We start from the raw sequence: 25,994 nt of genomic DNA, 5'->3' as shown, positions 1-25,994 counted from the left end.
TACTGTATGTAGGTAGGCTATTAGTATTAGCCAATACAAATGCAATGTGTAAATGACCTTTGGTATGGTCCATCATACTTGGATGATTTTGTTTTTTATTCATTTCGTAGGTGTTTTCGACTGTGTCCATTTGATCCTTTAGTATGCCATGCTTTTATTTTGAAAAATGTAATTTACCAGTAGGGGAAAAAGACGCACGGTAAAACGGGCTCAATGGTGTTTTTTGCCCCCCAAAAAAACACAGATAAATGTAAAACGGCAGCAGGTGTGTCTTTGCTTCCAGACGGAGGCTGACGAATCTATCATGCGTTTCGCATGTTAATGACAACGGCACAAGGTTGGTCAATATTTCGTTTCATTTTGTGATTAATATTGACTGACAATATAATGTATATTTGTAGTTTTGCTAAGTTGGATGAGGAGTCTGTCTATGCTGCGAGCAAGGATGCTATGTTGGTTCAATGTAACGTTACTGGAATGTCGTGAAGCAATTAGCATTCCTTAGCTTTGAAACATGTCTGTTTAACAGACAGTTTCTGTCTATTTTTTACCTTTGATTCCTTCAGCTTTGCCCTCCTTGTTCTTAGCTGTATATTTCATTTAAGTAAGGCTAATTGAGAGCAATGCAAAATATTTTTTTCATTTCCAAATCTTTTAGCCCTACTTCTAATGATTCTAATTGAATCGGAAATCGAATCGAAGATGTAATGGATTGAGGAAATCAGTGGCGATACCCAGCCCTATCAGGGATTTGTGTGTACTTGCGTTAACCAGGAGTGGCAGTACGCAATTTAAAAAGTCCAAGTTATAATGTGGACACCTAGACATGCTGCCACTTTACAATGCTCAACATCACAAAAACACTGGCATGTTTGTGTCATGTGTCCTTTTGTACTTGCTGTGCGAGTCAGATTTTACAGTGAAATGTCTTCCTTTGGTGATGCTTTGGATGTTAAACGGAAGATTAAACTACATGAATCTCCAGGCTTGATAATGCAGCTGAAGCAGCCTTCTAGGCAGGCTATTATCTTGCACAGTTGAGCATGGATCGTGGACATGAAAGTCTCCTCAGAGCCAAGACTCTTAATCTGTGATGTAATCAAGAGGCAAAGCTTGGCATCGCTCCAACGGCAACACAAGACTGACTCCGTGGGCGCTCTCTGTGACAACACCCTTAGGTGATCTTCTGAACAGAATGAGCTACAATCATTATTTTAAAACCGGGGGTTCAAAGTCTGATACTGTGGCCAGTCAGCCGTCAGACAAAATCCAAACATGTCCCATCACGGACATATCACAATCCGAATCAACTTTAATGGCCAAGTATGTGAACACATACAAGGAATGTGACTCAATGTACCGAGGACATAAAGGTTAAAAAAATAGAACTATGATGTAAATATAAATTGCTCTGTAAGTTTGTTTTTAGTGGCTGTAGAGTGATTAGATCTAAATCCAGATTGAAATGGTGATACAATGTTATTGGTCTTGACATAATGTGACAGTTAAATAAGATTTTTTTTTTTTCATATGCTGCTTCGGAAACCAAAACTTGCGCATATTAAATTGGGAAGCAATGATTTGATTTGAAACCAAATCCTCTAAATTATTCCAATGAAGAAACAATTCTACTATCTGTTCTAGATGCCCAATCCTACTCTAGCCATGGGCGGGTATAAGGGAACGGTAAACACTTCCATGGTAACTGCGAGTAGGACCATTCTGTGACATCGCTGTTGCGCTTAGAATTGTGGGTACTGCAGTTTTTTCCGTAAGATCGCAAATTAAACCTGTTTTTCTTAGGTGGATTTTATACGGACCTGTAGCTTCTACAGGAGCAGAAACCTTCGTTACACAAGCTCACAGCTCTGGTTCAGTCTACCTCGGATGGTTTAGGCATCATGGCTGATAATCAAAATCCTTATAGAGAAAATAAATGGTATTTTTACTTCCGGAATCACACTGTTGAGCTCTATTAGCGGCTTGTTTTAAGGTTAATTCGTCGCTGGAGGAGTAATGGTTGCAGTTTCACACATGCCTTATTTTTTTGGGGGTGGGGGAAAAAAATAACACTACACACGTGCACACACGAATAAGCTGCTACATGTCAGGCACAACAGCGCAAAAAATGAAAATATTTAGTTGCCTTTTATGCGATTTTCGGTCCATGGAGTTAATATCAACGACATTCCACTTCCGGGATTGCTCCGTTGCTGCCGGAAATTCCGCCGGATTTCCCTGTATTCGGCCGGATGTCCGTCACCTTCCTCTTTCTTTGTGCTGGCGTTCTAACCTCCGGTGGATTTGTGAGGACTATGGTTAACTGCTCCTCAGATCTCTGCAGGGTAAATCCAGACAGCTAGCTAGACTATCTGTCCAATCTGAGTTTTCTGTTGCACAACTAAAACTACTTTTGAACGTACACACAAGTTCCTTCCCGAGGCTATTTTGCAGCGGCTCCGTGCTGTGCTTGTGATTGGTTAAAAGAAATGCCAATGAACCAGAGCAGGTTTTTCTCCCATCCTGGAATGTTGTGTGGACTGGCAAGACCCCAATGCTAGACTAACCCTGGCTTGCTGCGCCACAAACCAAATCCACCTCCATTGTATTGGGTTGGAGGCAAAAATCTGTGCTGTCATAAGGTCAGAGGTCAGGTGGTCTGTGGAGGTTTTTTTTCATTTTTATTTTTTTGTTAATGGTATCCAGAGCATTACAGAGACACATTTACCATTAGAGACATCTTGCATCATTCCCAACACCCATACCCTCTCAAAAGTAGGCAACAAATACACAATTTAAGGACATATTCACAAAAATAGATAGAGACAAGCAATAGAATCCACATCAGTAATATCAAGCAATGTATTCGGTCCACTTAGACCATAAGCTGGCAAAATTTTCTTGGTCTGTGGCGTTTTCATTGTAAAATTGACCCTGTCTGTAAATGAACCAGTAAAGCTAAGATGGTGGTTGTAATCCTTTGTTTATCTATATTTGTTCATCATTAATTCTTGATGTGTGTTGGTTCCTTTTGATTACAAGAAACACTGGGGTTTATGGGAAAATATGGGAAGTAATTGTCTCGGCTGTGGTGTCATTTCATTGTGTATTGCTAATTATAAAACATTGTTTCATGGTTAATAGCCAATGGAGCTTTGATGTTACACGGGCTACATATAGAACGTATGACGCTAAACCTCCTCAGCATCTATATTAATGTTTCATCTGTGTCAAATTCATAGGTTTAACACCGCTTTTTTCCACCTGACTGTTAGTATAGTTATACTAGGTTAGTATAGGATGGCAAAATTAAAATAGTTTGTTCAAAATCATGATATGTTATGATTTGTGATGCAGTTGCGATGCCAAGTTTGCATGATTTGATGTAAATGTGCTAAAAAATGCATAATCACTGGTATGGTCTTTTATGGCCCGTTGCATTTATTCAACTCAAATGAAGTTTTTTTTTTTTCTTCAAAGAATTAGGAACAAGAAATGTAGCATGTTTGGCAGTGATTTAGTCTTCGTTCCAGGTTCTTGATGATTAGAGCCTCTGTACTTCTGGTTGGTTCTTTTGGGAGATATATATTATATATTCAATGCCCACAAGTATTGACTTAACTGTCTACCAGTATAAAACGGACAAGGCTGCCTTGAGGCTGCATTTGGCTCTAATGACCAGATCAAAGATCAGAAATTCAGACCAAGCAAATACACTGAAGAGTCTGGCTATTTCAGATATTCCAGTGAAAAAAAAAAAAAAGGATTGATTTTTGGTGCACTCCAGTTGTGGCGAGATCTATAAAGACTTGTTGTGTATGCTTTTACACAGTTTATTTCTTTTCTGGCAAAAGGCCAGAGCAGGAATATGTTATTGTAATAGTGCTGTGAGCACACATTCAGAGGATTTTCTTTTTTTTTTTTTTTACCTCTTCTCTATTATATCTTTTTTTCCCGCAGTATTTGTATGCTTCCTGTGCCCTGAAGTGGCAAATGATGTGCCAGGTAAACAGTTTTGTCTGCTGTTCTCCATCTGTTCAGACACAGAAATGCCTTCTTTTTTTAACTCCTCAGCTCATGTTCTCAGCAGAAATCCTTCTATCCCCACACTGTGACAGATTGCTATCAAAGGACAGATTCTATTCTTTTCTCCCTTGTTTTATTTAATGCTCCTCTAAGACCAAGTGGGGGAAATGCAGAAGGGGGGGGGGGGGGGCAGTATGATTTCATTTTTTAAATCAGCTTGTCTGAAAAATGTTAACTTTTTTTGGATAGCAAATAGAGTCTTTAAACTACACACCATTTTAAGACTTAGTACAGACTCCTCTGTCTGGGTCTGACTGACGGCGGGGGTTCAGGCAACTATAGTTGCAGCTTGGCACGAGCCGGATCCAGAATTTCTCAGCGAGGGACGGGGGTAGATGTGCTTCCAGCCCCTTTTTCAGACTTTTACTTGACTTTTTATGGGCTGGGTAAAGCATGTTTAACAAAATATGAGTTGTAAAGTATGTAAACTACTAGTTTTACATACTTTTAAAATGCGTAAACATTCTTCTTAAATAACGAATATGTGCCTAATGCTAATTTATCATACAGCTCTGAAACACGATGCGGTTTTCTTGTTCTTTTGCTGAACATAAAGAGGAATTCCTCCTTTGTTCATATAAGCTGAGAATTCACCCTGGCATGCTAAATAGTAGGAATTCCCCAAATCTTCGATAACATTTACGATTCAAAGGTCACGGTTTGATTCTCGATTTTTACGTTTATTTTTTTTAAAGCACAGGTTGCTACGCCATTTTTAGACTAGACTTTTATACAATATAATATCTGACCTTTGTTCGCAATGTAACGTGCATGCAGGGTGACATTCAACCATGCGGTTTTGTCGGGATTAAGCTATAAGCAGAAGGCAACTCGGCTAGCTGCTTGGCTAATGGTAATTGGCAATGGTAAACACACAGAATATGGTACACGCACATAGCAGAGCTTGCAAACTGTGGCTTTTTTGTCTAAAATGCAAACATTGTCAACATAACTCACTGGAAATCCAAAATTTGAAATTGATATTGAATTGAAAGCCTTTATTGTCATTGTACTTTACAATACAGCGAAATTACTCCACTGGGTGCATACAATAAATAATCCTTACAGGACATATAAAACAGAAGAAAAACAGTAAAAGAGCAATGATCAGATAAGTGCAAGTATCGAAGTGCAGGAGTGCGACAGTGAGTGACTGGGTTTGTCTAACTGCTTTTGTTTAGGGAAACTATTGCATTTGGGAAGAAGCTATTTTTAAATCTGGTGGTGCTGCATTGTATAGACCTATAACGCCTGCCAGAGGGTAACAACTGAAACAGGTGGTGGCCGGGATGAGTATTGTCCTTGATGATGTTCTTGGCTCTTGAGAGTGCGGCTGAGAGCAATATCAGACAGGGAGGGGAGGGGGCCACCAATGATTTTTTTTTTTCTCCAATCTTGATAATTCTCTGCAAGAGCCTTTTTGTCTGCAGCGGAACACGCAGCAAACCTCACAGAGATGCAGTATGAAAGGATGCTCTCAATGGTGGATCTGTAAAAGGGCACCAGCGGCTTTCGCATTCATGTTGTTTTCCCTGAGTATCGTCAGGAAGTGAAGGCGCTGCTGTGCTTTTTTTGACCACTGTCGTGGTGTTAGTTGACCACGAGAAACAGTCTGTGATAGAAGAAGAGCCCAGGAATTTGAATGAATGAACTCTCTCCACCCGCTCACCATTTATGAAGAGATGTTGGGGGTGTGTGTCGTGTTTTCTAAAGTCTATTATGAGCTCTTTTGATTTTGGACAGATGCACTTCCTGTGTGTAAACAGACTTGTCCCCGCCCGTTATAAGTCCTACCACCGTAGTGTCATCTGCAAACTTTATGATAGACTTGGTGGGAAAGTTGGTTTACAGTCAAAAGTGTATAGTGAATAGAGGAGAGGGCTCAGCACACAGCCCTGAGGTGAGCCGGTGCTAAGTGTGATGGTGGAGGAGAGGTGGGGGCCAATTCTGAGAGTCTGTGGGCAATTTGACAAGTCCTTTCTCCAGCTGCAGGTAGGTGGGGGAAAGCCGAGGGTCAGCAGTTTGTTTATCAGGATGTCGGGGATGATTAAAGGCGGAGCTATAATCCACGAAGAGCATCCTGACGTAGCTGTTTCTCTGTTGGAGATGGCTCAGGGCAGCGTGGAGAGTAATGGATAAGGCGTCATCTGTGGATCTGTTAGGCCCGTATGCAAACTGGTGATTGTCCAAGGAGTGAGGGAGACTGGCTTGCACATGTTTGAGTACCAGTCTCTCAAAGCACTTCATTATGAGAGGGGTGAATTGTGCTAGGCTTAGTGATGCTGATTTCTTGGGGATGGGGATCATAGTTGCTGATTTCAAAGAGGAGGGGAAAGTGGCCTGAGCGAGAGATAAGTTAAAGATGGTGGTAAAGACAGCAGAGAGTTCATTACAACATGCTCTGAGTACCTTCCCAGGTACCCCATCAGGGCCAGCAGCCTACGTGGGGTACACTGCTTTGAGCTTTCAGTCTTAGCAGTGGAGTATAGGGCTATGTGCCCTGACCTGAAGGCCCGGTCCCGTGTTTTGAGAAGTTTGTGTACTTCTGAAGTCATCCATGACTTCTGGTTAGGAAATACCCTGATGCGTTTATTTACAGTCACATTGTCAATACACGTCTTTATATAAAAAAAGTACAGTTTCTGTATACTCCTGAAGATGAGGGAGGGGCCCTGCCCTGTAGGCCATGCTTTAAGTTACAGTAGACAAGGTCAAGAGTGTTATTTCCCCTGGTGGTGCAGTTCACATATTAAGTGAATTTGTGGAGCACTGACTTTAAGCATGCCTGATTAAAATCACCCGCAATCACACGGACTCCGTCTGGGTGGGACGTCTGCTGCTTACTGATGGTTTGGTAAAGGTGAGCCAGAGACGAGCTAACATTAGCGTCCGGTGGAATGTAGACGGCTGTCACAGTTACTACTGTTAGCTCTCTCGGTAGGTAGGAAGGTCTGCGTAGCACTGACAGAGACTCCAGATCACGGGAACAGTGACTGTCTATAACGTGGTTCTGCTTGCACCAGTTGTTATTCATGTATACAGCACACAGCCCCTCTCCCCTTCTCTTACCCATACCTGCAAACTCAGAAGGGCTGAAAAAGGTGACACATTATCCCCCGAGAAGGAAAAAAGGAAAAACACAACATTTTCCCGGTGCTAAAACGATATATATATATATAGTATGATAGTTGATCTGAAGAATAAAAAAAAGGAGCCTAAAATGACTCAAAATTAAATGATTTATTAAAAATGTAATAACAATAACTTTAACAATAACTTATTTCACCAGTAAATTCCTGTTAAATGACAAAAACCACCACTGGATGGGAAAAGGGTATTTTACAACAACTTCGAATGCAGCACAAGGCTGGCGAGGCGAATTCCAAGTGAACGCAACATCTTGTGTTGTTTTTCAGACAACGGCAGCTATAGACTGGTGTTAGAATCCTCTCCAGTGAAATACAGACACACTTCTCCGTTTAGCTGTCAGCATTTTAACCGTGTTTACTCCAGCTGCTAGCTAACGGTATGCTAACGTTACCTGCTGTCGAGTGTAGTGTTACCGTAACTAGCGTCCCGTGCGGCGATGTTTCAGTTTCCTCTAACGTCCGTTTTTGGAGCATCAGAGAGAAGCGGAGGCATTTAAGTGGCACCGAAATAAGGCACCAATATCAGAGTTGCTGTTCGGTCCGGTAGATAACGGTCGTTAAGGCACGGGCTTAATTAGCACCGGTCTCAGGTCTCAGACCCCCCCCTCAAAAAAATCAAAACTCTTCGGATCTACACGATTCACGTGGATGACATTTTCCCATTCAAAACGGCGATTTTTGCCGAAAAGAGTCAAGTTTGCAGGTCTCTGGAACTGTCCTGTCTGTGTAGCGTTAGAGTTAAGCCAAGTTTTGGTGATTATCATTGTGTCGCAGTTCCGTATTGAGTTATTTGTGGCTAAAAATATCAGATCGCAGATCTTGTGGCCAACTGACCTGGCATTGGAGAGGAAGAGGCTCGAAATCGCGACACCCTCACTAAATAGACCTTTGTGTTGTCAGCTATAGTGCTACAGCAAACGTGTTGTGCCAAAGGAAGCGCGTCCGTTTTTATCTCAGTTTTCTGTCGGTCTCCAGTGCAAATTTGACACTGGGATTCACTACATTCATTCACTTCATGCGAGTGCGAGAGGTGTGAATCTTCACTGATCATTCTATTACGATTATCATGTCTTCGATTCAATATCTCGACGCATCCTGATGCGTCAATTAAGTTTTTCTATTAAAGCCATGTAGGATATTTAATTCATAGCTTTTCAAACTTCAAAAACAAAACATTCTGCAGTTCTCTAATACTAAATAACTTGGATACATAAACCTACAGCACTGAGCACATGGCACTTCCTGAATGTGCAAAACGTAACAGAATATGTAAACAGAAATGTTGTTAGGCCTACATTAAATTGTAAACAGAAATAATCGATTATGACCGATTATCGATGCAGCATCGTCCATGTCCACGATTCGATGCATCGATTATTGGATTAATTTCAACACCTCTACTTTACAGCTTTAAAACTCATCCTCTTTCTCTTCCTCCTTCTGTGCCTATCCTGTCTCCACCCACCCCATGGATCGACGATAAAATGGAATTTCAGCTTGCAGGACATGTTTGATGGGAGTGTTAAACGTTTATAAAATTCAATATTGAGTTCTCCTGCAGAAGTAGCATTGAGATTGCAATGGCCGTAATGAAGTCTCCATGACTTAAAATTTCCAAACAAGCCGTGCAAGCCAAGTATTGGCCTCAAGGCAAACCAACACCTGATTGCTGCCAGGGACATTAGCGCCTCTGCTTCCCCCTGCTAAACCTCATTCTGTGAGCAACTGTGACTGACCGCCGCGGATAATCCCACGTTACCTTCAGATGAAAAAAACCGTGTCCTCAGAGAAAGCTTAGGAATTGAAATGGGATGATGAAACCGAGGGTAGGGGCCTGTGGTGTATTCGTGACAATAACACGTGTCTCCACCAGCCGGCCATATGCCACTGGGCAAACATCCGTGTTACTAAGGACGCCCGTAATCACTCCCTCCTCTGCCCTGAGTGGATGTATCTCATGTTGCAAACCCCAGTAGCACATGGCGCCTGCACTGTTTCTGCTTGAATCTGTGCCCAGTCACTTGTGCATGGCCGTCTGGTCAGTGTCAGCGTGCGTGTGCTGCCCTTTTGCTTACACTGCTGAGCAGGGTGCATGCACAACAAAACAAAACGCAATAATTCAATTCCCCTTTCAGTACCACGGAGATAGTGCCAATCAGCCAGCCATGCTGAGACATTTATAGGCACTTCAATATTCAATGGGAAATAATCTCAAAATGAAATGGCACAACGTGGTGTCAACATAAAACACAGCGCTTCTAAGCCGGAGAGCGGAGTTCACTCCGTGGCGAAAACAAAATACTTTCACCCAGGAACCGCTTGTTCGTTCATCAGGAGGGTTTTATTCCAAACCACGGTCTTTTTCTAAACTTAACGAGTCGTTTTGGTTCTAAACTTAACTGTCATCGCCGCATGACGCTCACTTTTTCAGGGGCCGTGGCCACTACCACTAGGAGCGCCATCTGGTGGTGCCTGTAGCCGGCTCACAGTCACCTATTGTCGGCTAAACAACTGCTGCTGGTAGCCGGCGTCCTGGAGCTCTGTAGCGGCTAAATACAACCAGCAACTGCTCGGAGTTCTATGGCACTATAGACTACTCACGTTACAGCACTTAGTTTAAAATACTATATTTATTACTATATTATTATAACTATTTTAGTTATACAGTATAATGGTCTATTGGTGAAGTAGCATTGATCACTTTGGGGGGGGGGAAATACATTTAGTCCCCACCGGGGATAGAAATAGTTCAGCAGAGGAGATGTAGACCAGAAAGGTGGAAATCCCGCGCACCCTCTCCCCCCTCGTCCCCCCGGAAAATCGCACCCTGCTGCCGAGCAGCAACAGTTTAAGTTGAAAGTCATTTTGATTAGTTCTAGTTTTTACAACAGTGGAGATAAATAAGTTATTTTATTAAATCTGAATTAAGTCTGGAATTTGCTTAGCAAATAAAAGCCTTGTCAAATCCCCCGCTTGAATCTACCTTTCAGCGCTCTGCTGAAGCTTTGTTTTTTCACACAAATGTTCATAACCTGCAGCTACAACCTGAAAATGAGATGAACAGCATCAAATATGATGTGTTGATTAAATATATATCTGTCATATTGATATAACCAGTAAAATATTGATAGAGCATGTATGCAAGTTGATCCACATCATTCCACTAAAGTAGAATCACTGCCCTGTTGGTCGTGCGTTAGGATGTGTCATTATCCCATTACCCAGCATTAATGTTGGTCAACTTTACAGAAAGTATCAGTTTTATCCCAATCGCTACGAGGGTTGGGCATCGTTTTGGTTTCAACAATGCTGATTCCAATTCCGATTCTCCCTTTCGATTCCGGTTCTTATCGATTCTCGATTCCAATTCTTTGAAGTGGGAGAGTTGAAACCAGTCACACTCTTATTTTGGACAAATTTCCCTTACAACAGTTTATTTCACAGATAAGAGAAAGTGTTATTTTGGTTCAATGGTGATTTACAGTTTTAACGGGCTTTTTCATCCTAAACACTTGAAACACTTTCAACACTAAGACGTCCGGTATACTCGCCGCAGCCGACCTCGGGCCAAATTTTTCTGTCCGAGCCCGGCTCGCGTCCGACAGAGCCGTGACAGGAGTAACTACCTCCGGTACAGTAGGTGGCGCTCTGCCAACCCACAACACTTTTTATCCCGTTGACCTATGTCAAAATTACACAGACCGATCGCTAAATTAGTCAGATTTAACAGTGTTTAATTTACACATTATCTATGCACTTGTGGACTAAATCATTGGCATATATTTATTTATAAAGCTGTTCTCGGTCTGCTTCCGTCTTACCTTCAGCTCTATATCCATGAACAACAAACAGGAAGTCATTGTCTTCGTTCCCAGGGCTTATTTCTGTTATCCGTCCCTAAAGTCTGCACTGAATTGGGTAAACGGGCATTTAAATATGCAGCAAATTTGCAAAATTGCCTGAAACTTTGTGAGTTGGTCTCACTAGATGTTTTTGAAAACATTTTTAAATGACATGGAGGCAGGCATGTCTGGCTGTAAATGTTTTTGACTGATTGACCTGTTTGATCCCTGAATTAGTTGACTCCTGGCAAACATAGTTGAATATGTTGATATTTTATGATCCTGTCATTTTTTATGTGTTGTGTCATTGTGAATTGTTCTATGTTTTATGTCTGAAACTCTGTTAATTGTGCTGCTGCCTGTCTTGGCCAGGACACTCCTGTAAAAAGAGATTCTTAATCTCAATGAGTATATTCCTGGTAGAATAAAATGTTAAATAAAAAGAAAATCAAGTTTGTTAGGTCAAAATGTGTGGGTTGGTTAAAGTTTAGGTTGTGGTGAGAATCAGGAATTTTTCTCCTCACAGTACTCAACATTTGCAAGTTATGCCATTAGAATAAATAAAAAAAATAAATAAATAAAAGCCGATGGCTCATGTTTACACCCACACACGTTTTCTAAAGCTTTCTGTTTTATAACATACAGTAAATGTGTAAAGGGTGGACTTCAGTTTGTGTCTGGCTGAACACTTGATGTGCTTGTTTCCCTCTTTCCTCAAGCCCAGCGTCTGCTGACATAAATACATGCAGGTGGCTGCTTCTTGTAAAGAGATCTCTCATTTTCTAACGGTTTTTTTATTTTTTTATTAGGGTCAAAAAGATGAGCACAGTACAGGCAAGAGCACAGGTCTTACCCTGTTGATTTTTAGTTTTTTAACGTAAATGCATTGAAAGATAACAGAAGTAACTTATATAACACGTCAAATATTGTTTTTTAAATAAGACAATACAATGTAATATGTATGTAGTCTGGTTGCAAGTAAACAATTTGTAAATAATAAGTAAAGGGTTAATAAATAAGAATAATATAAATCAGTAATTCATCTATTCATTTGATTAAATAAAAATAAAACAAGAAAGTGAATAAATCATTAAAAAGAAAAATGGAAGGTGAGGGTGTCAGCCCAGGGGCAAGGTTGGTAAGGAATTAAAGTAGTTTGTGAAAGAATTCCATTTTCGAGACAATGTATTGGAACAGCCTTTCACTGGTGAGCTTATCTTTTCTCATTTAAGAAAGAACTTGACATCCTTAAGCCAGAGGGATATAGATGGGGGTTTTGGAACGCCTCGCCAGAAGGGAACACCCACCTCTTCTTGTCGTGTTAACTACGTCCCCTTGTCAGAAGAACAGGTGGAGGTAGACTGCAGCAAGTGTCTCGGTAAGGAGGCTGGAAGTGGTTGAATTTAGCCAGGCTGTTCTCATGAAGCATTCGTATAGCTACAAAACATAATGCACTGTAATTTGTATGTATTCCACGTATTCATTACTGTGTGCACCATAATGACTGCCGCTTTATAAGAGCGCAGAGATCTGCATAGGGAGGTTGGGGTGGATATTTGGGTCCTTAAACACAGGGCATTGTGCTTATAGCATGTATGTGGGTTACAAAAAGTACCTGTAACAAACATCCAGTTTTTAATTTAAACCCGTTCACTGGCTCAGGAGAAGCTCAATGTTAAGGGGGGAAAAAGAAATGGAAAAGTCAAGTTAAGGCTTGATTGCAAAAGCAAGATAAATATGTAACCTAAAATACGTGATGGACTTAAAAAACAAAAACAACTCCACATCTCCCATTTCTTCTCTACACAACTGCATGTGTACATGTGACTTTCCTTGTTGTTTGAAACAGACATTTGGGATCACACACGCGCGTTTGTGTCCTGGAAAAAAGTCAAGGGGAAAACACAAAACTTTCACCCAGGAAAGACGTGTTCATGTCCCGGGAGGACAACTTAAGGAGACCGCTGTCTTAACCCAAACCGCAATCTTTTTTTTCTAGTCGTCCTTTTGGTGTCTTAACTTAACCGGCGCCGGCACAGGACAGTCCCCTTTTGTCGGCTCAACCGAACTGCAACCCTCACGGTGACCTGTACCCAGCTCGCAGTCACCTTTTGTCGGCTAAACTCCACTGCGTAGGATGACGAATTGTTGTGTGTACGTTTTTCGTACCATATCATATGAGGTTACATGCTGCCAGTCCGACACGCCGCCACTCCGACATGCTTCTATTCCGACATGCTGCTATTCCCTAACCCTAACCCCTAACCCTAACCCTTAACCCTAATGGAAACAAAAATTTACGGAGTGGTGGGACGTTTGAAAACAATGGAAGTGACTCCGACAATTAGACGTCAATGTCGGAGTGGGGGTCGGAATGTCGGAATGGATGGCGGAACCCATCATACGAATCTGTTCATGAGAATGCATCGATTTACCACTTGAGACGATGATTTGGGTTCTGGGTTAATTTTTAGGATTCAAGATTTAATGATGTCAATAAGAAGTCCTCTGAGGTATATAGTGGTATACACATCTGTGTGTGTCTGGGAGAGCGAGAGTGACCACCTTGCAAGCAGCCGTAGCTCAGGAAGCTGAAGTCTATCAGCCAGCTGGAGTGAAACGACCTCCACGCCAGCTGTAATTTACTGTGTGTGTGTGTGTGTGTGTGTGTGTGTGTGTGTGTGTGTGTGTGTGTGTGTGTGTGTGTGTGTGTGTGTGTGTGCTTGCGAGTGCAAAATGAGTAAATCGGTGACGGGGACTGGCAGAGACAGCGGGGACGGGAAGAGGGAAGGAAGGCGGTGGCTGTGGTGTCAGCGGTTATATGGAGGCATCATACTGCAGGTGGACAGTGAGGTTTCATGGCGCCATCCAAGTGCCCCAATTCACTCTCCGTCACACACAGGGAAAATCTGCAGCTGCTAATCTGATAATCCTGTGCAGATGTGTGTCCTGCTGCAGGAAGTAAGTGTGTGTGTGTGTTTGTGGAAGGGAGGGAGAGTGAGGGAGTGTGTTCTACAGTAAGTGGGCGGTTGATACAGAGAGCTGCTGTTTATCCAGGCTGTACTCCCCCTTCCTTCTCTTTCTGTGACAGTAGCTGTTTTTTGTTGTTTTTTTGCCATGTCACCAGTTCTTCTAGAATAATCTACGCTGGTGTTAACACAATCTGCCAACACACAGCGGAGATACCGTGTTTGGTCAATTCTTCAATCTGGAAAAAAGATGATATTGTCACATGTTTAGTGTATGTGGTGTACATAGAGTTAAAGAGATGGTTTAGGTTAAGCTATATTTAAAGTTTTATCTACATACGGTACAGTAGGTGGCGCTCTGCCAACCCACAATGCTTACACAAAATTATACAGACCGATCACTAAATTAGTAAAATTAAACAACTTAATGTTTACTTTACACATTATCTCAGCGTAGGAAAGCACAGTGTTCCCGCCAGATGACATATAACTTGTTCAGCTCATCTATAACCAACTAACTTTGTTAGCTAGCTAACTAACATTAATTAACGTTAGCCAGGGGCCGCAGCAGGGGCTGCTCGGTGCCTCGGTGACACAGCGTTGAAAGACCCGGAGATGGACAGTCGGGTTTAGCCATCTCCCGATGTCCGCTGCTGCCTCGGCAAGGAGTAAACAGATTTACATGACGTTTGAGAAATCAGGGTATTACCTCAACCCGAATATAATCTTTTTTTTTAAACTGCATGTATACGTACTGTACGGAAGAGGATTAGGGCCACTGTTGAAAATTCTCTGAATTCTGACTTTAAACTCAGAATAAAGTCAGAATTCTGAACTCAAATATATTTTTCACCAGTGGCCCTAATCCTCTTCCGTAGTACTGTATGTCTCTTCCAATGGAGATAAACGTCCAGAAATCCTAATGGAAATGATATAGAAAAAGGCATAACAATAATCATAATCATTGTTACGAGGCAAAGCTAACCTGGGCTTGTAATACAAAGGAGCACAGTTAGTAAAGGCTAGCATAGAAATAGTAATATTAATCCACCTGTCTCCTTTTCCCTACATGTTGCATTTAATGTGTGAATAAGACTAAACTTGCCTGGATGAGTTAATATATTCCCTACGTCTAGAGTAGTTTGTGCTGTGTTAAACTGACTCACCCAGCCGTTTGGTTTCGTGTTCTGAAGCCGGGCCTTCTAACTTTGGGGACCACGGCGTCAGAAGCAGCTAACTACTCAAAAGACACCAAACTGATATCATAACATCATCAAATTTATACTTCAATATAAAAAGTAATCCAGGTGTTTGTTGTCTGACTGAGGTAACAGTATCAACAGAAAGTGTTCGTAGCTAATGCAGCACGGCTTTCCTTTGTGGATTTTCACTGAAATGTAAATGATATTTGAAAAGAAGAAGGAAACCGAGGCTTATGCTTCATACAACGTTGGCAAAATGAAAAGAACAGAAACATCTCCTGTTTTTCTGTGTTTGGAGCGTAGGTGCATTCCAATATTGTAACCCCAGCAGTGTGTACACATATGTGTCCTGGGCCACATTAAGGATCACTTACTCAACTGTGAGCGGAACTATGTACTCGGAAAAGTTAAATGGTGTGTTTTGGTTATTATTATACTGTTGGTGAGACCTTAAAATGGGTGTAATGGGCTCTCTTTCTAGTACTCGTCAGCACCCGTGCAGCTGAGTTTTGTAATAATTGTAATTAAGCAATATTTTTGCTTAGGAAGACCAGAAAGTAAGGCGTTACAATAGTCATGCTACAGGTAATAAAAGTACACATTAATGTCTCTGTGTAGGCTCGAGAGAGAAATGGACACACTCTGGCAAGGTTCTTAAATCAGAAAAGGCTGTTTTTGCTATATTTCTGATGTGTGGCTCCATGCTAAGATCAGAATCAAAGATAACCCCTAGGTTTTTAACTTGTAAAAAAAAGAAGTGTGTTTAAAGTTGCACTGTGTCCCTGTTATGTGATGAATAATGCCTGAGTTTGGTTAACTGTGAGGGCACTGCAGTAGATTCTGTTGGTAGCTATTCTGGGCTCTCTGTATGTGTGCTTAGACTGAGCGGACTGTAGCGGAGCTGTTACACACTGTGGTTAAGTACACTGTCTTGTCACTAGCGCAGGTACAAAGGGTTTGATGGCTTTTAGCTCAATAGGACCTGAGGTCACAGACGACAGACGTATTCCCCTTCTATACACCCACTCAATTATTGAAGAACGCTTCCCTTTCTCTGCTTCACCTCTCGTTTATCAAACTTTAACAACAAACCAAATGTGTATTTCTTTTTTTTGGCACTGACTGAAGGAAAAACTAGCGTAAAAGTTTTAGAGATGAGAAGTGGAACAGAGTGGATGAAGTGGGCTAACGGAGTGTTCAGAGAAAGATTCAGTGTGAGCGGCACCACTCTGTTGATGCGTGGCGTTTTTTTTATCCTATCTGATGTCAGTGATACAGTTTGGGCTCAGGAGAAAGATAGTTTTTGTTATTGTGACGTTAATGCTGCAATATGCACACTCTTAACATTTAAATAATGAATGTCAGTCTGTGTTCATGCCTGCCTTCCTCTGTTATTGACCTGAAAATATATTGTCAGTGAGGCTTGGGAATATGTAGAAAAACAAAGATGGCGTCTGGAGCATCACTCAGGTCTCTGAGGAGACATGTTGAAGCCCGGATTTCAGTTTCCCACTGCTGCCGTCTTGCCAGTGTTTGTTTTGGAGCCAGCAAACTTGGGCAAAGAGAGACGGGAGCCCTCTGTTAGAGAGCTGTCAGTCAAAGCAAACACAACCCCAAACATATCCCTCTATAAGCCATCTTATCTTCAAAATAAGTTTCACAACTGTCTGCACAACGCATGTCGGAAGAAGTAAAATCAGCAGTTTAAATCCAACTTCAGGTGGAAACGAGACTAGGTCAAAACCTAGTATATGGTTGGACCGTGTATGGTCAATATGCTTAAGCGTGGCCAAACTGTTACGGGGATAGTCAATGGTGGTGTCTATAATGTCTAATCTGTAGTAGTGCTGACAGATGATGTTTTTGGGCCCGGTGTGTGTGTCTGTGTGTGTAACCCCCTAGCCGTTGTCGAACCGCTGCTTTGTCACGCCTCTCGGCGTTCGATACCGATGCACACTCGGAGAACGGCAGCTCCTCACAGCAGACGAGAGAAACCAGCACGTAAAAACCCACCGCGATGTGTTCTGTGGAGGCGTGGGTGTGTTCATTTGTACGTTACAGTGTAGCTGCTGTGAAAGAAATTAGAAAATATTGTTTTTATTTCTGATTCACAGCTTTGTTGTGACGCGAATCAGCTTATCAAAGCAAAGAATACACCGAATACAAAGATATATCCCGGCAGGTGATTGCAGAGCATTTTGGAATCAGGGATGGTCACTGATGGTACTGATCGCAAAACAAAGGATGTACGAAAGCTAAGACGGTAGTGGTTGTTCATCAGGCAGCTAAACTCGTATTACGAGTTTTCGCCACAAAGGATGGATTAAAATAATGCATAGGAAAAATACGGTCTTGGCAAAAGACAATAGTGGAAAAGTGTAAAGTAAAAGGGTTCTGGAATAAATATGGATAGGTGATTATTTGTTTAATCGTTCACAAGCAAAGATTCCAGCTTCTCAAATGTGATAATTTGCTTTGTAAATAATTTAAAAAAAGCATTGTAAATAGGATATCTTTGAGTTGTAGACTTGTTTGCCAAAACAGGAGCTTTAGCGACGTCGTTTTGATGACAAAATGAGTAGCTTGCTGTTGAGGCTAAAGTGTGAAGCATTATAGCGTAGTTAAATTATTCTGATTGTATTTTTTTGTTTGTATAAAAAAAACGGAACTTCCCCATGAGGAATGTGCATTGCTTTCTGCCACAGTGTATTTATGATACTACCAATGGTGCCAAAGTCAGACATTTCAACCCTACCCATAGTGGCTTTAACTATACTTCAATTTGCAGCAGCCTAATGTGAAAATGTGGTATAATTCAGTTATGATACAGATACATGAACCTGGATGTGTCGATAACACGGACAAACATCAGATCCTTTGTGAAACTGTAGAAGGTGAATTCATGATTCTACTGCAGTTCACTAAAGAAACATACCTTAAAATAACTACTTCAATATACCAGACACAACCATCTTTGTTCCTTCACAGCAATCAATGCAGCACAGAAATGGATACAAGCTGTTTACGCTAATGTAATACAGTCACAGTCAATCCTGACTGTCCATCCTAACCAAGGCTGTGTCTTGTTATCTGAGGAACTGAGACCAACCGATTATCTTGGGGCTACAGTCCACTACAGGTAACAGCTCAGGAGAATAATGTTATGGAGCTAGGAATATGTGTGTCGTTGAGAGGTAATAATGGGGCTTCAAATCTGAATTAATAAAAAAAAAAAAATCCATGGATGATGCTTTCCCTTTGCCGCACCAGTTGTTTTCTGCGGTGAATACAATAGGACTGCAGCTGATTCTAGGACGTATAAGCCAGAAACACCTAAGTTCTTAGCACCAACAAACATCTTTCTTTGCATCTTATCTTTGCAGATGCAAGAGATCTTGCAGGACAGGTTTCATCGTTTCACCTACCCTGCCATCCAAAGCCAAAACATTGTAACCACATATTGGATCAAAAATTAGTTAAAATCATAATTGGACTTTTGACCTTTGCTTCACCTAAAGTCCTATTTGCATGGAAGTAGTATTACCAGGGGACTTCATGTGTTTTAAAATTACCCCCTGACATCTGTTTTGTGCGGCACACTGTAATTTACTGACATTATCACCCGCATATGTCAAGGCTCTGCCAAAACTTTCATTTATACTTGCCAACACAGCCAAAATGACCCCGAATCCCGGAGATGTTGATTCCCACCGGACTATTAATATCACTCAACCTCTGTGTTTTGCTAAATATGTTAGGTAATTTGCAGTTACTTGACAAATTACAGACATGGCAGATTTGTACAGGATTAAGATCACAGACGATCTCGGTTTTAATTGAAAATTACTAGGGGTCCCCAGGTTATACTAGCAAATAAAGCTAAAGACATAGAAATGTGTAATAAGTAACTACAGAACAGTGACAAAAACTGAACCAAATCCACATCGTACTGCACCCTGTCGAAGAGAAACCGCCATCCACACTGCTAAGACTTCAGTTTTGTCCTGGTTCTGCTGGAAAAAGTTCTCTGCCATCCATGACTTGATATCTAAAATAGAGTTCAAAAGGGTTAGTGTCATCAGGAGACAACGCACAGCTGTGTATCATCAACTACGGAACTGTATGTCTGTCTCCTGGTGACGTGTCAAAGTGGCAACATGTAGTACATATTAAAAAGAGGTGGACCTAAAATCAAACCTTGAGGAACACCACAATCGATTTTATGAGCATTCCTCCATGGTAACATAAACCTTTCTGTCAGTAAGATGTGATTCAAACCAGTTAGAAACAGTCCCTGAGAGGCCAACCTGCTTGTGAAGTCTATCGCAAAGAATTGTGTTGTAGTCAAGTCACCAACTGTCGAGTGTTCGAGTCCCCAGTGTTCGAGTCCAAGTCCAATTTACCAAAGAAGAGTCAGAGTTGAGTCCGAGTCGAGTTAACATTACCTGAGTTTTAGTCGAGTCTCGAGTCCCCAGTGTTCGAGTCATCAAGGACTGTCCAGAGAATAGAGACCTGAGTCGGAAGAGAAGCCGCCAACCAGACAGCTAAAACAGGAGAGCTATATCAAGTAAAAGCCAGTTAGGGAGATAGCCATGGTTAACCTGAGCCCGAGCTGAAATTCAATTTACTCATTGATTTTTCCATACAGTTTATGTTATCTCTTAACTACCTTACAAACGTGTTAGCAGACTATCGGTAACTGCGATCTCAGCTCTGACTCTCGTTTTTTGTTAGCCATTATGCATGGCGATGATTTCTTGAGGTTGTGATGGTTGGGTTTGACTGAGAGGCTGGTGCCTCCTGAGCCAGCACAGGAAGACATAGTAGCACCGGGGCAGCCTGACGCCCACTGCATTTTAGATAGCAAACCAATTGGGTTGGTTTGATTCAGTCTTCAGGGCCCAGATCTTTCACTTTGTGACACACATGCACACGCACACACACACACACACACACACACACACACCCACACGCACAGCTGGCGCTATTAAAGAGAGGCACCAATAGCAGAGATAATTGTCTCATAAGTCAGTAAGCACAGCTGTTGGCAAGGTCATTTCATTTCTGGAGCCACGTCACCACACTCTGTTTTGTCTCTGTGTCTTTTCCAATCCGTCTTTCTTCTTCTCTCCCCCCCCCCCCCTTTCTCTATCTGTGCAGGTCCTGTACCGGTCCCACTCCCTGTCACTACCTCCCTCCCCCCTTCTCTCTTTTTGCATGGTTGGGCTTCAGGATTGCTTGTGCCCTTCAATGAATATTAATGGAAGAGTTTGAATATCATATGAAAATGAACTGTTTATTTACAGAGTCTGTCTGTTTTGGCTTTATGGGAGGTTGGCAGGGGCTGGCAGCCAGACTCCCGAGTATGAGGATGAAATGGGCTGCTGCTGTGCTGAATAGGATTCAGGTCAGTGAGAGGCTGTGGCCAACCACATCCGTCATACGGATTTAGAGGATCCTTCTCATTTCAAAACGACACCACAGCAAAACTCTGCATTGTTTGGGACAGCGAGATGAATGGATGGGGGGGTCTCAAGTGGTTCTGGCTTTGTCTCAGTGGTACAAGTACTATTAATTTGGTTTGGCTGGCTCTGTAAAATCATTTAAGTAGTTGTTGTTTGTCAAGTGGCAGAGACCAGACCCAAGTCACTTACTCAAGTCTAAGTAGCAATGTGGAAAATGTTCTATTACGAGTATAAGTACTGCGGTAGTAAAAGTATTTTTTTTAAAGTACTCTGTTAGAAGAGTATACTTAAGTGTCACTGTCTGCCAAAAGACATTCATCTGGTTGTGGGGTTTTCATGGTTTCAGATGAGTTCAACAAGGAAAGGAAGAAAGACCAAAGGGAAGAGAAGGAAGGTAGGTAGGAGGGGTGGAAGGAAGGGTGAATGAAATAATTAGGAAAGATGTGAGGAAGGAAAGGAATAAAGAGATACAGACAGAAGGAAACAAAATGATGAAGAGAATAAGGATGGACAAAATGAAGGAAGAAGGAAAGTACTTGGAAAAGACAAAACAAAGGGGAAGAAGTGATGAAATGGGGAAGGAAGGAAAAAAGTCATACATCTACTGCAACTAGGAAATAGAGAGTGAAAGAGCAGTAAGTGACAGAGAGAAAGAAACCAAAGAGGAACTGTAAAGAAATGGTAAGACAGAAGGCAATCATGATGGAAGGAAAGGAAAAAAAAATGGATAAAATGAACCCCAAAGGAAATAAGGAAGCACAGAAAAAGTAAAAAAGAAGGAAGGGAATGATTAGGAACAAAGGAATAATACTGTGTAGGGAGGAAAGATGTATTTACAATTATTTGTGTGTGCCGAAAAGTGGTTAGAAGATCGGAATAGGTTAAAATCAGCATCGGCAGGTGAAGCTCAATGAAAAATCGGAATCGGCCTAGAAAATTGTAATTGGTGCAACTCTATTTACAATAACTAAGAAAAAATGTAAGTTTAATTTAAATTCAAAGAAGGAAAGACAGATGAAAGGAAAGAAGGGAAGAAATAAACTTCAGTTAAATAAAGTACAAGTGAAAATGGTGGAAATAAAGGTGATTATGTTCACATATTTTGTGGAAGATAGACATCAGGAAAAAAAACCATCCAAGCAGGACGGGCCCTTGCACCTCCTTGCACGTCGGGGTTACTGGCGGATGCCGCTTCTTGTGACTGTGCATTTGCGCGGCACTCAGACACCGCAAATCGTCACCAGTGAAAAGGGAACTCTCTGCTGAGTTCAATGATACCTCACACGAGACTCTACGTCATACAGTTCATTAGCTGTGAAAGGGGGCGTGGCTAAAGCATAGGGTGCGGGCCAAACCATGACCAATGAAAACGGAACTCTCTGCTCAGTTCAATGATACCTCACTGTACCTTAAACGCTTCAAAAGTTATGAAAGGGTTGTGTCCTGGCTAAGTGGGTGTGGTTAAAGTATACACTTCAGAGTGCCCCTTACTGTGCTCCATGGCTGCAACACAACAAGTGCCTGGAGGTAAGGCGGCTGCTACAGAAACCCAAACTTGCGCGTGTTAAATTTGGAACCATTGATCGGATTTGAAACCAAATTTTTTGAACGATTCCAAGAAAAAATTATTCCATCGGAATTGGAATTTTTGAAAAGATTTCAATTGGGAATCGTTTCTTGATCTTATGGATCTGAAAGTTATCGTTCCTTAAATCATAATTCCATAAATTCTGTGTGCAAGGTTGAAATCAGCAGGCTAGTAAATGCTGTTTTTGGTTGACTTCCTTTATTTGGGTCGGATCGCTTTCTCACCTGAAGTGAACTGAACTTGGAAGCGAACCCAGACCCCCGTTTTCAAGCGGACCAGAGTTTGTTTGTTTGATCCGCACCAGAGTTGGGATGAGCCTTCACACCGCCCCAAACCAACCGGACTATCCGACCAAACGCTCCAGCGTTTTAAACGGACCAAACAAGGCAGGTCTCTGAAACGCCAGAGCAGGGGAGAATGAGAGGTGCAAACGTAGCAAAAGATATTTGTTTTTTTAACCTAAAACGGAGCAATGTAAATGTAGCCTAAAGACATCGCTTTGTCTCAATGAGGACATTTGAAAAGTTCCCAGTGCAAATCGGCTCATGCCCAGACTTTTGTGTATCTGTTATCTGTTCTTGTAAAGTTTCCATTCATCGTCTACCATTTAATTAGAGTTAGCTGACAAGAACTGCTGACAGTACAGACAGCCGTATACGTCTCTGTGAGGGCTGACATAGTGACAGGCTGACAGGAACACAAAGTACACATTGACACTCGGCCCAGTCAAAGTCTAAAAATGGGAAGTTTGGGAAGAAGTGACAAGAAGAGCAGATTGTCATCTGCTGAGCCCGGCCTGTCTTGGAGCTTCTATATTTAGAGTCCAGGCATGTACAGAGTTGGCAAACCTTTACTGTACTGTAGCTGCTGACCAATAAACCCTGTTTTTAACTAGGGTCTTCAAGTTTAGAATGGAAGCAACCAATTTTTCTCATTTACTTCTCATTTACACCATTGTTCTGTGTTCAATTCAACAGGCTCACATTTAAGCAATTGATAAGATCACATTATATGCTTGTGGTGAAGTGAGGCCTGATGATCATAACCAATGACCTGGTACCATTACAGTCGAGTTTCAGCGGTCTGAACCGGCCCGTCTCAGCTCGACTCAAACCAGCTGATGGTGTTGCTGTGACTCGGCTGGCCGAGTCTCCAGAGGCTGGTTTTAGAACATGAGGGACATCATCTGTTTCAACAGCCAACAGAGAAGTCATCTTGTAAAGTCAGCTACAATAAAATGAAGAAAGAATCCATTTTATTTCAGTTACTAACTGTTAACGGAGGCTCACCGTACGTGCCCGCTAGCACGTACGGTGGAGCGAGCTAGAGAGTGACTGAAGAGAGGGAGCGCCTAGGACAAAGCCGTGAATCAGAGAAATAAAATGTGATTTCGCTGATTCATCACTAGACCAACTTTAGCAAGCATCTCACTATAACTAATGTTAGCCACATTCCTATAGTTTCTTGCCTGTGGCCATCAAACTATAGAGCTCCTCCCTCTGACTGTTACACACTTGACACAGCACACATTTCCATATCACATCTCTATAATGTAAATATTCTTGGACAATTATGTGCAGTTATTACTCGGCGTAATAATTTATTAGTTACATGTGCCTCATTGTAGTCAGACATGTAGACATGTTTCAGCCTCTTGTTGACTGCTGCTGCTCCGATAGCATTTGTATAATCCTTTTTAACCTACTCTTACTTTACTTTGACTTCACTTTTTATTTCTTGCACTTTAGCTTTGTGACTTTATACACTTATTGACTAGTTTTATTTTTTTCATTTTTACTCTTATTTTTTGCCTTAAATTTGACTGTGAGCAACTGCAACGTAACAATTTCCCTGAGGGGACCATTGAAGTTTTCTGAATGTCCTCAGCGTGGCGTCTGAGCAGTGGGATACCGCTTAAAAACGGGGGTCTTGGTTCGCTTCCAAGTGACCTCGAGTTCGGTTCACTTCAGGTGACAGGAAGTGAACTAAGAACAGAGCATTTACTAGCCTGCGATTTCAACCTTGCACACAATTTACGGACTTTTATATGATTTGATAATTGATGAATCATAACTTTTAGATCCATAAGCTGTTCTGAGCACACATCGCTGGTCGTCTGTGTGTAGGGCTGGGCGATAGGGAGAAAATCAGATATCCCCATATTCTTGACCAAATACCTCAATGTCGATATTGCGGAGATATTCTAGGGTTGACAATTGGTGCTGTAACAAAATATCTTCACACTTAGATTTTAGATAAATAATCATCAGCTAGAAAAGTCTGGTAAGTTCAGAAAAGTACATCACTTTACTGTAATGCAGCCTTTAAAACCAGGAAAAGACAACACTTGTTTCATATCACGATGTTATGTGTGACGATGTTACGTGTTCTGTGTGACATCATTAGTCTGTGCGACATCATCTCTCTCTCACTGTCTCTCTCTCTCTCTCATTCACTCGCTGTCTGTCAGCTGTTCATCGTTTGCCTTCTTTAAAATATTAAATTAAATTATTAAAGCAGAACCAGGAAACCTGAGACGTTATAAATGTGGTGTCGCACCATTATTTTTGAGAGCAGACGTGTCGGCGAGTTTCAGATATATATTTATTTATATTTATATATATTTCAGATATATCTGTCCAATAAACAAGCGACCGTCTTAATCGCGTGACACGTGTTCATAGTGTTTGGTGCGTTTGATAAATGAAAGCAAACCCAATCAAATGAAAAATGCAACAATGCTGCAACTTCACCCCCGAATCTCAACGAGTCCACTGAACTATAGGTGCGAAAGCGCCCATAGTACTGGTAGAACACTCCAAACACATGTATATGCACGGGAAGTTTAAAACCAAATTATATTTATTTGTATTCGTGGATCATAAAGAACATTTGTTTCAAGCATTGAGACAAACTTATCTTTATATTACAGTTTCCAGGTTACTTCAGAGCACGTAAGCCTCCTCATTAATTTATTAACAATAAAAAGTGGCATTCCTAAAACATAATAATAGCTTTTGCGCAATTAAGCAGGGGGATGCATCCCGTCTGTTATGGAACGGCACTGGAGGTCGGACCCAAAAGCAGACGCGACAAAAAATACTTTGAAGTCATTTAATGAAGATGAATGTCGTGTCGTGTCCTGGGGATCCAGTGAGTGGCGGGTGTCTCTTGTTTGTGGCGTCGACCATGTGGTAATGGCGTCCTCCAGAGTCCAACAAACAATTCCAACATGTGGCAAACTTCCTTGAATCCAGATAGAAGCAGGCAGGCAGGCAGGCAGGCAGGCAGGATGGTCAGTGGAACGCTTATCAGTTCAATTTTCTAAGCACATTGGACATTTGGAAAAACAAAAATGGATTCAAATATCAAATTTTTCATTTTTTTCCACTTTGACAAATTAAAAAATTGGATCTTTAACCTGTTTTTCCAATTAGCTGTTTTTTATTCAGAGGATCAGAAATTGAGAAAATTACAAAATTGCATCTGAGCTCCAATTATTCAATACTGCAATGGTATTCTCTTCCTCTACTTTGCGGAATATGTAGGTCATTAACTGCATATGGACCAAAAAAAACAAAAACTGATAGACTTTGGGGTCAAAGGTGCTTGCAACTGATTGTTTCTAAATTTGAACCCATTTTTCTGTTTTTCCCAAATGTTCGTTTGTGCTTAGAAAATTGATAAGAACTG

The 25,994-nt window shown here is 41.5% G+C and overlaps 1 protein-coding gene across 1 annotated transcript in view; it reads left to right on the top strand.

Moving 5' to 3' along the window:
- Positions 1-243: 243 nt before the first annotated feature.
- The window catches only part of ca10a (carbonic anhydrase Xa), a 268,931-nt gene continuing 243,180 nt past the window's right edge, over positions 244-25,994 (top strand). The window contains exon 1 of the mRNA XM_028567863.1: positions 244-337. Coding sequence (XP_028423664.1) covers positions 316-337 — 22 coding nt within the window. The 5' untranslated portion in view covers positions 244-315. The remainder of the gene's footprint in view (positions 338-25,994) is intronic.

Source organism: Perca flavescens, chromosome 21, assembly GCF_004354835.1.
Source record: "Perca flavescens isolate YP-PL-M2 chromosome 21, PFLA_1.0, whole genome shotgun sequence".
In the NCBI taxonomy this organism is placed as follows: domain Eukaryota; kingdom Metazoa; phylum Chordata; class Actinopteri; order Perciformes; family Percidae; genus Perca; species Perca flavescens.
This window is presented reverse-complemented; position numbering and strand designations above follow the sequence as displayed.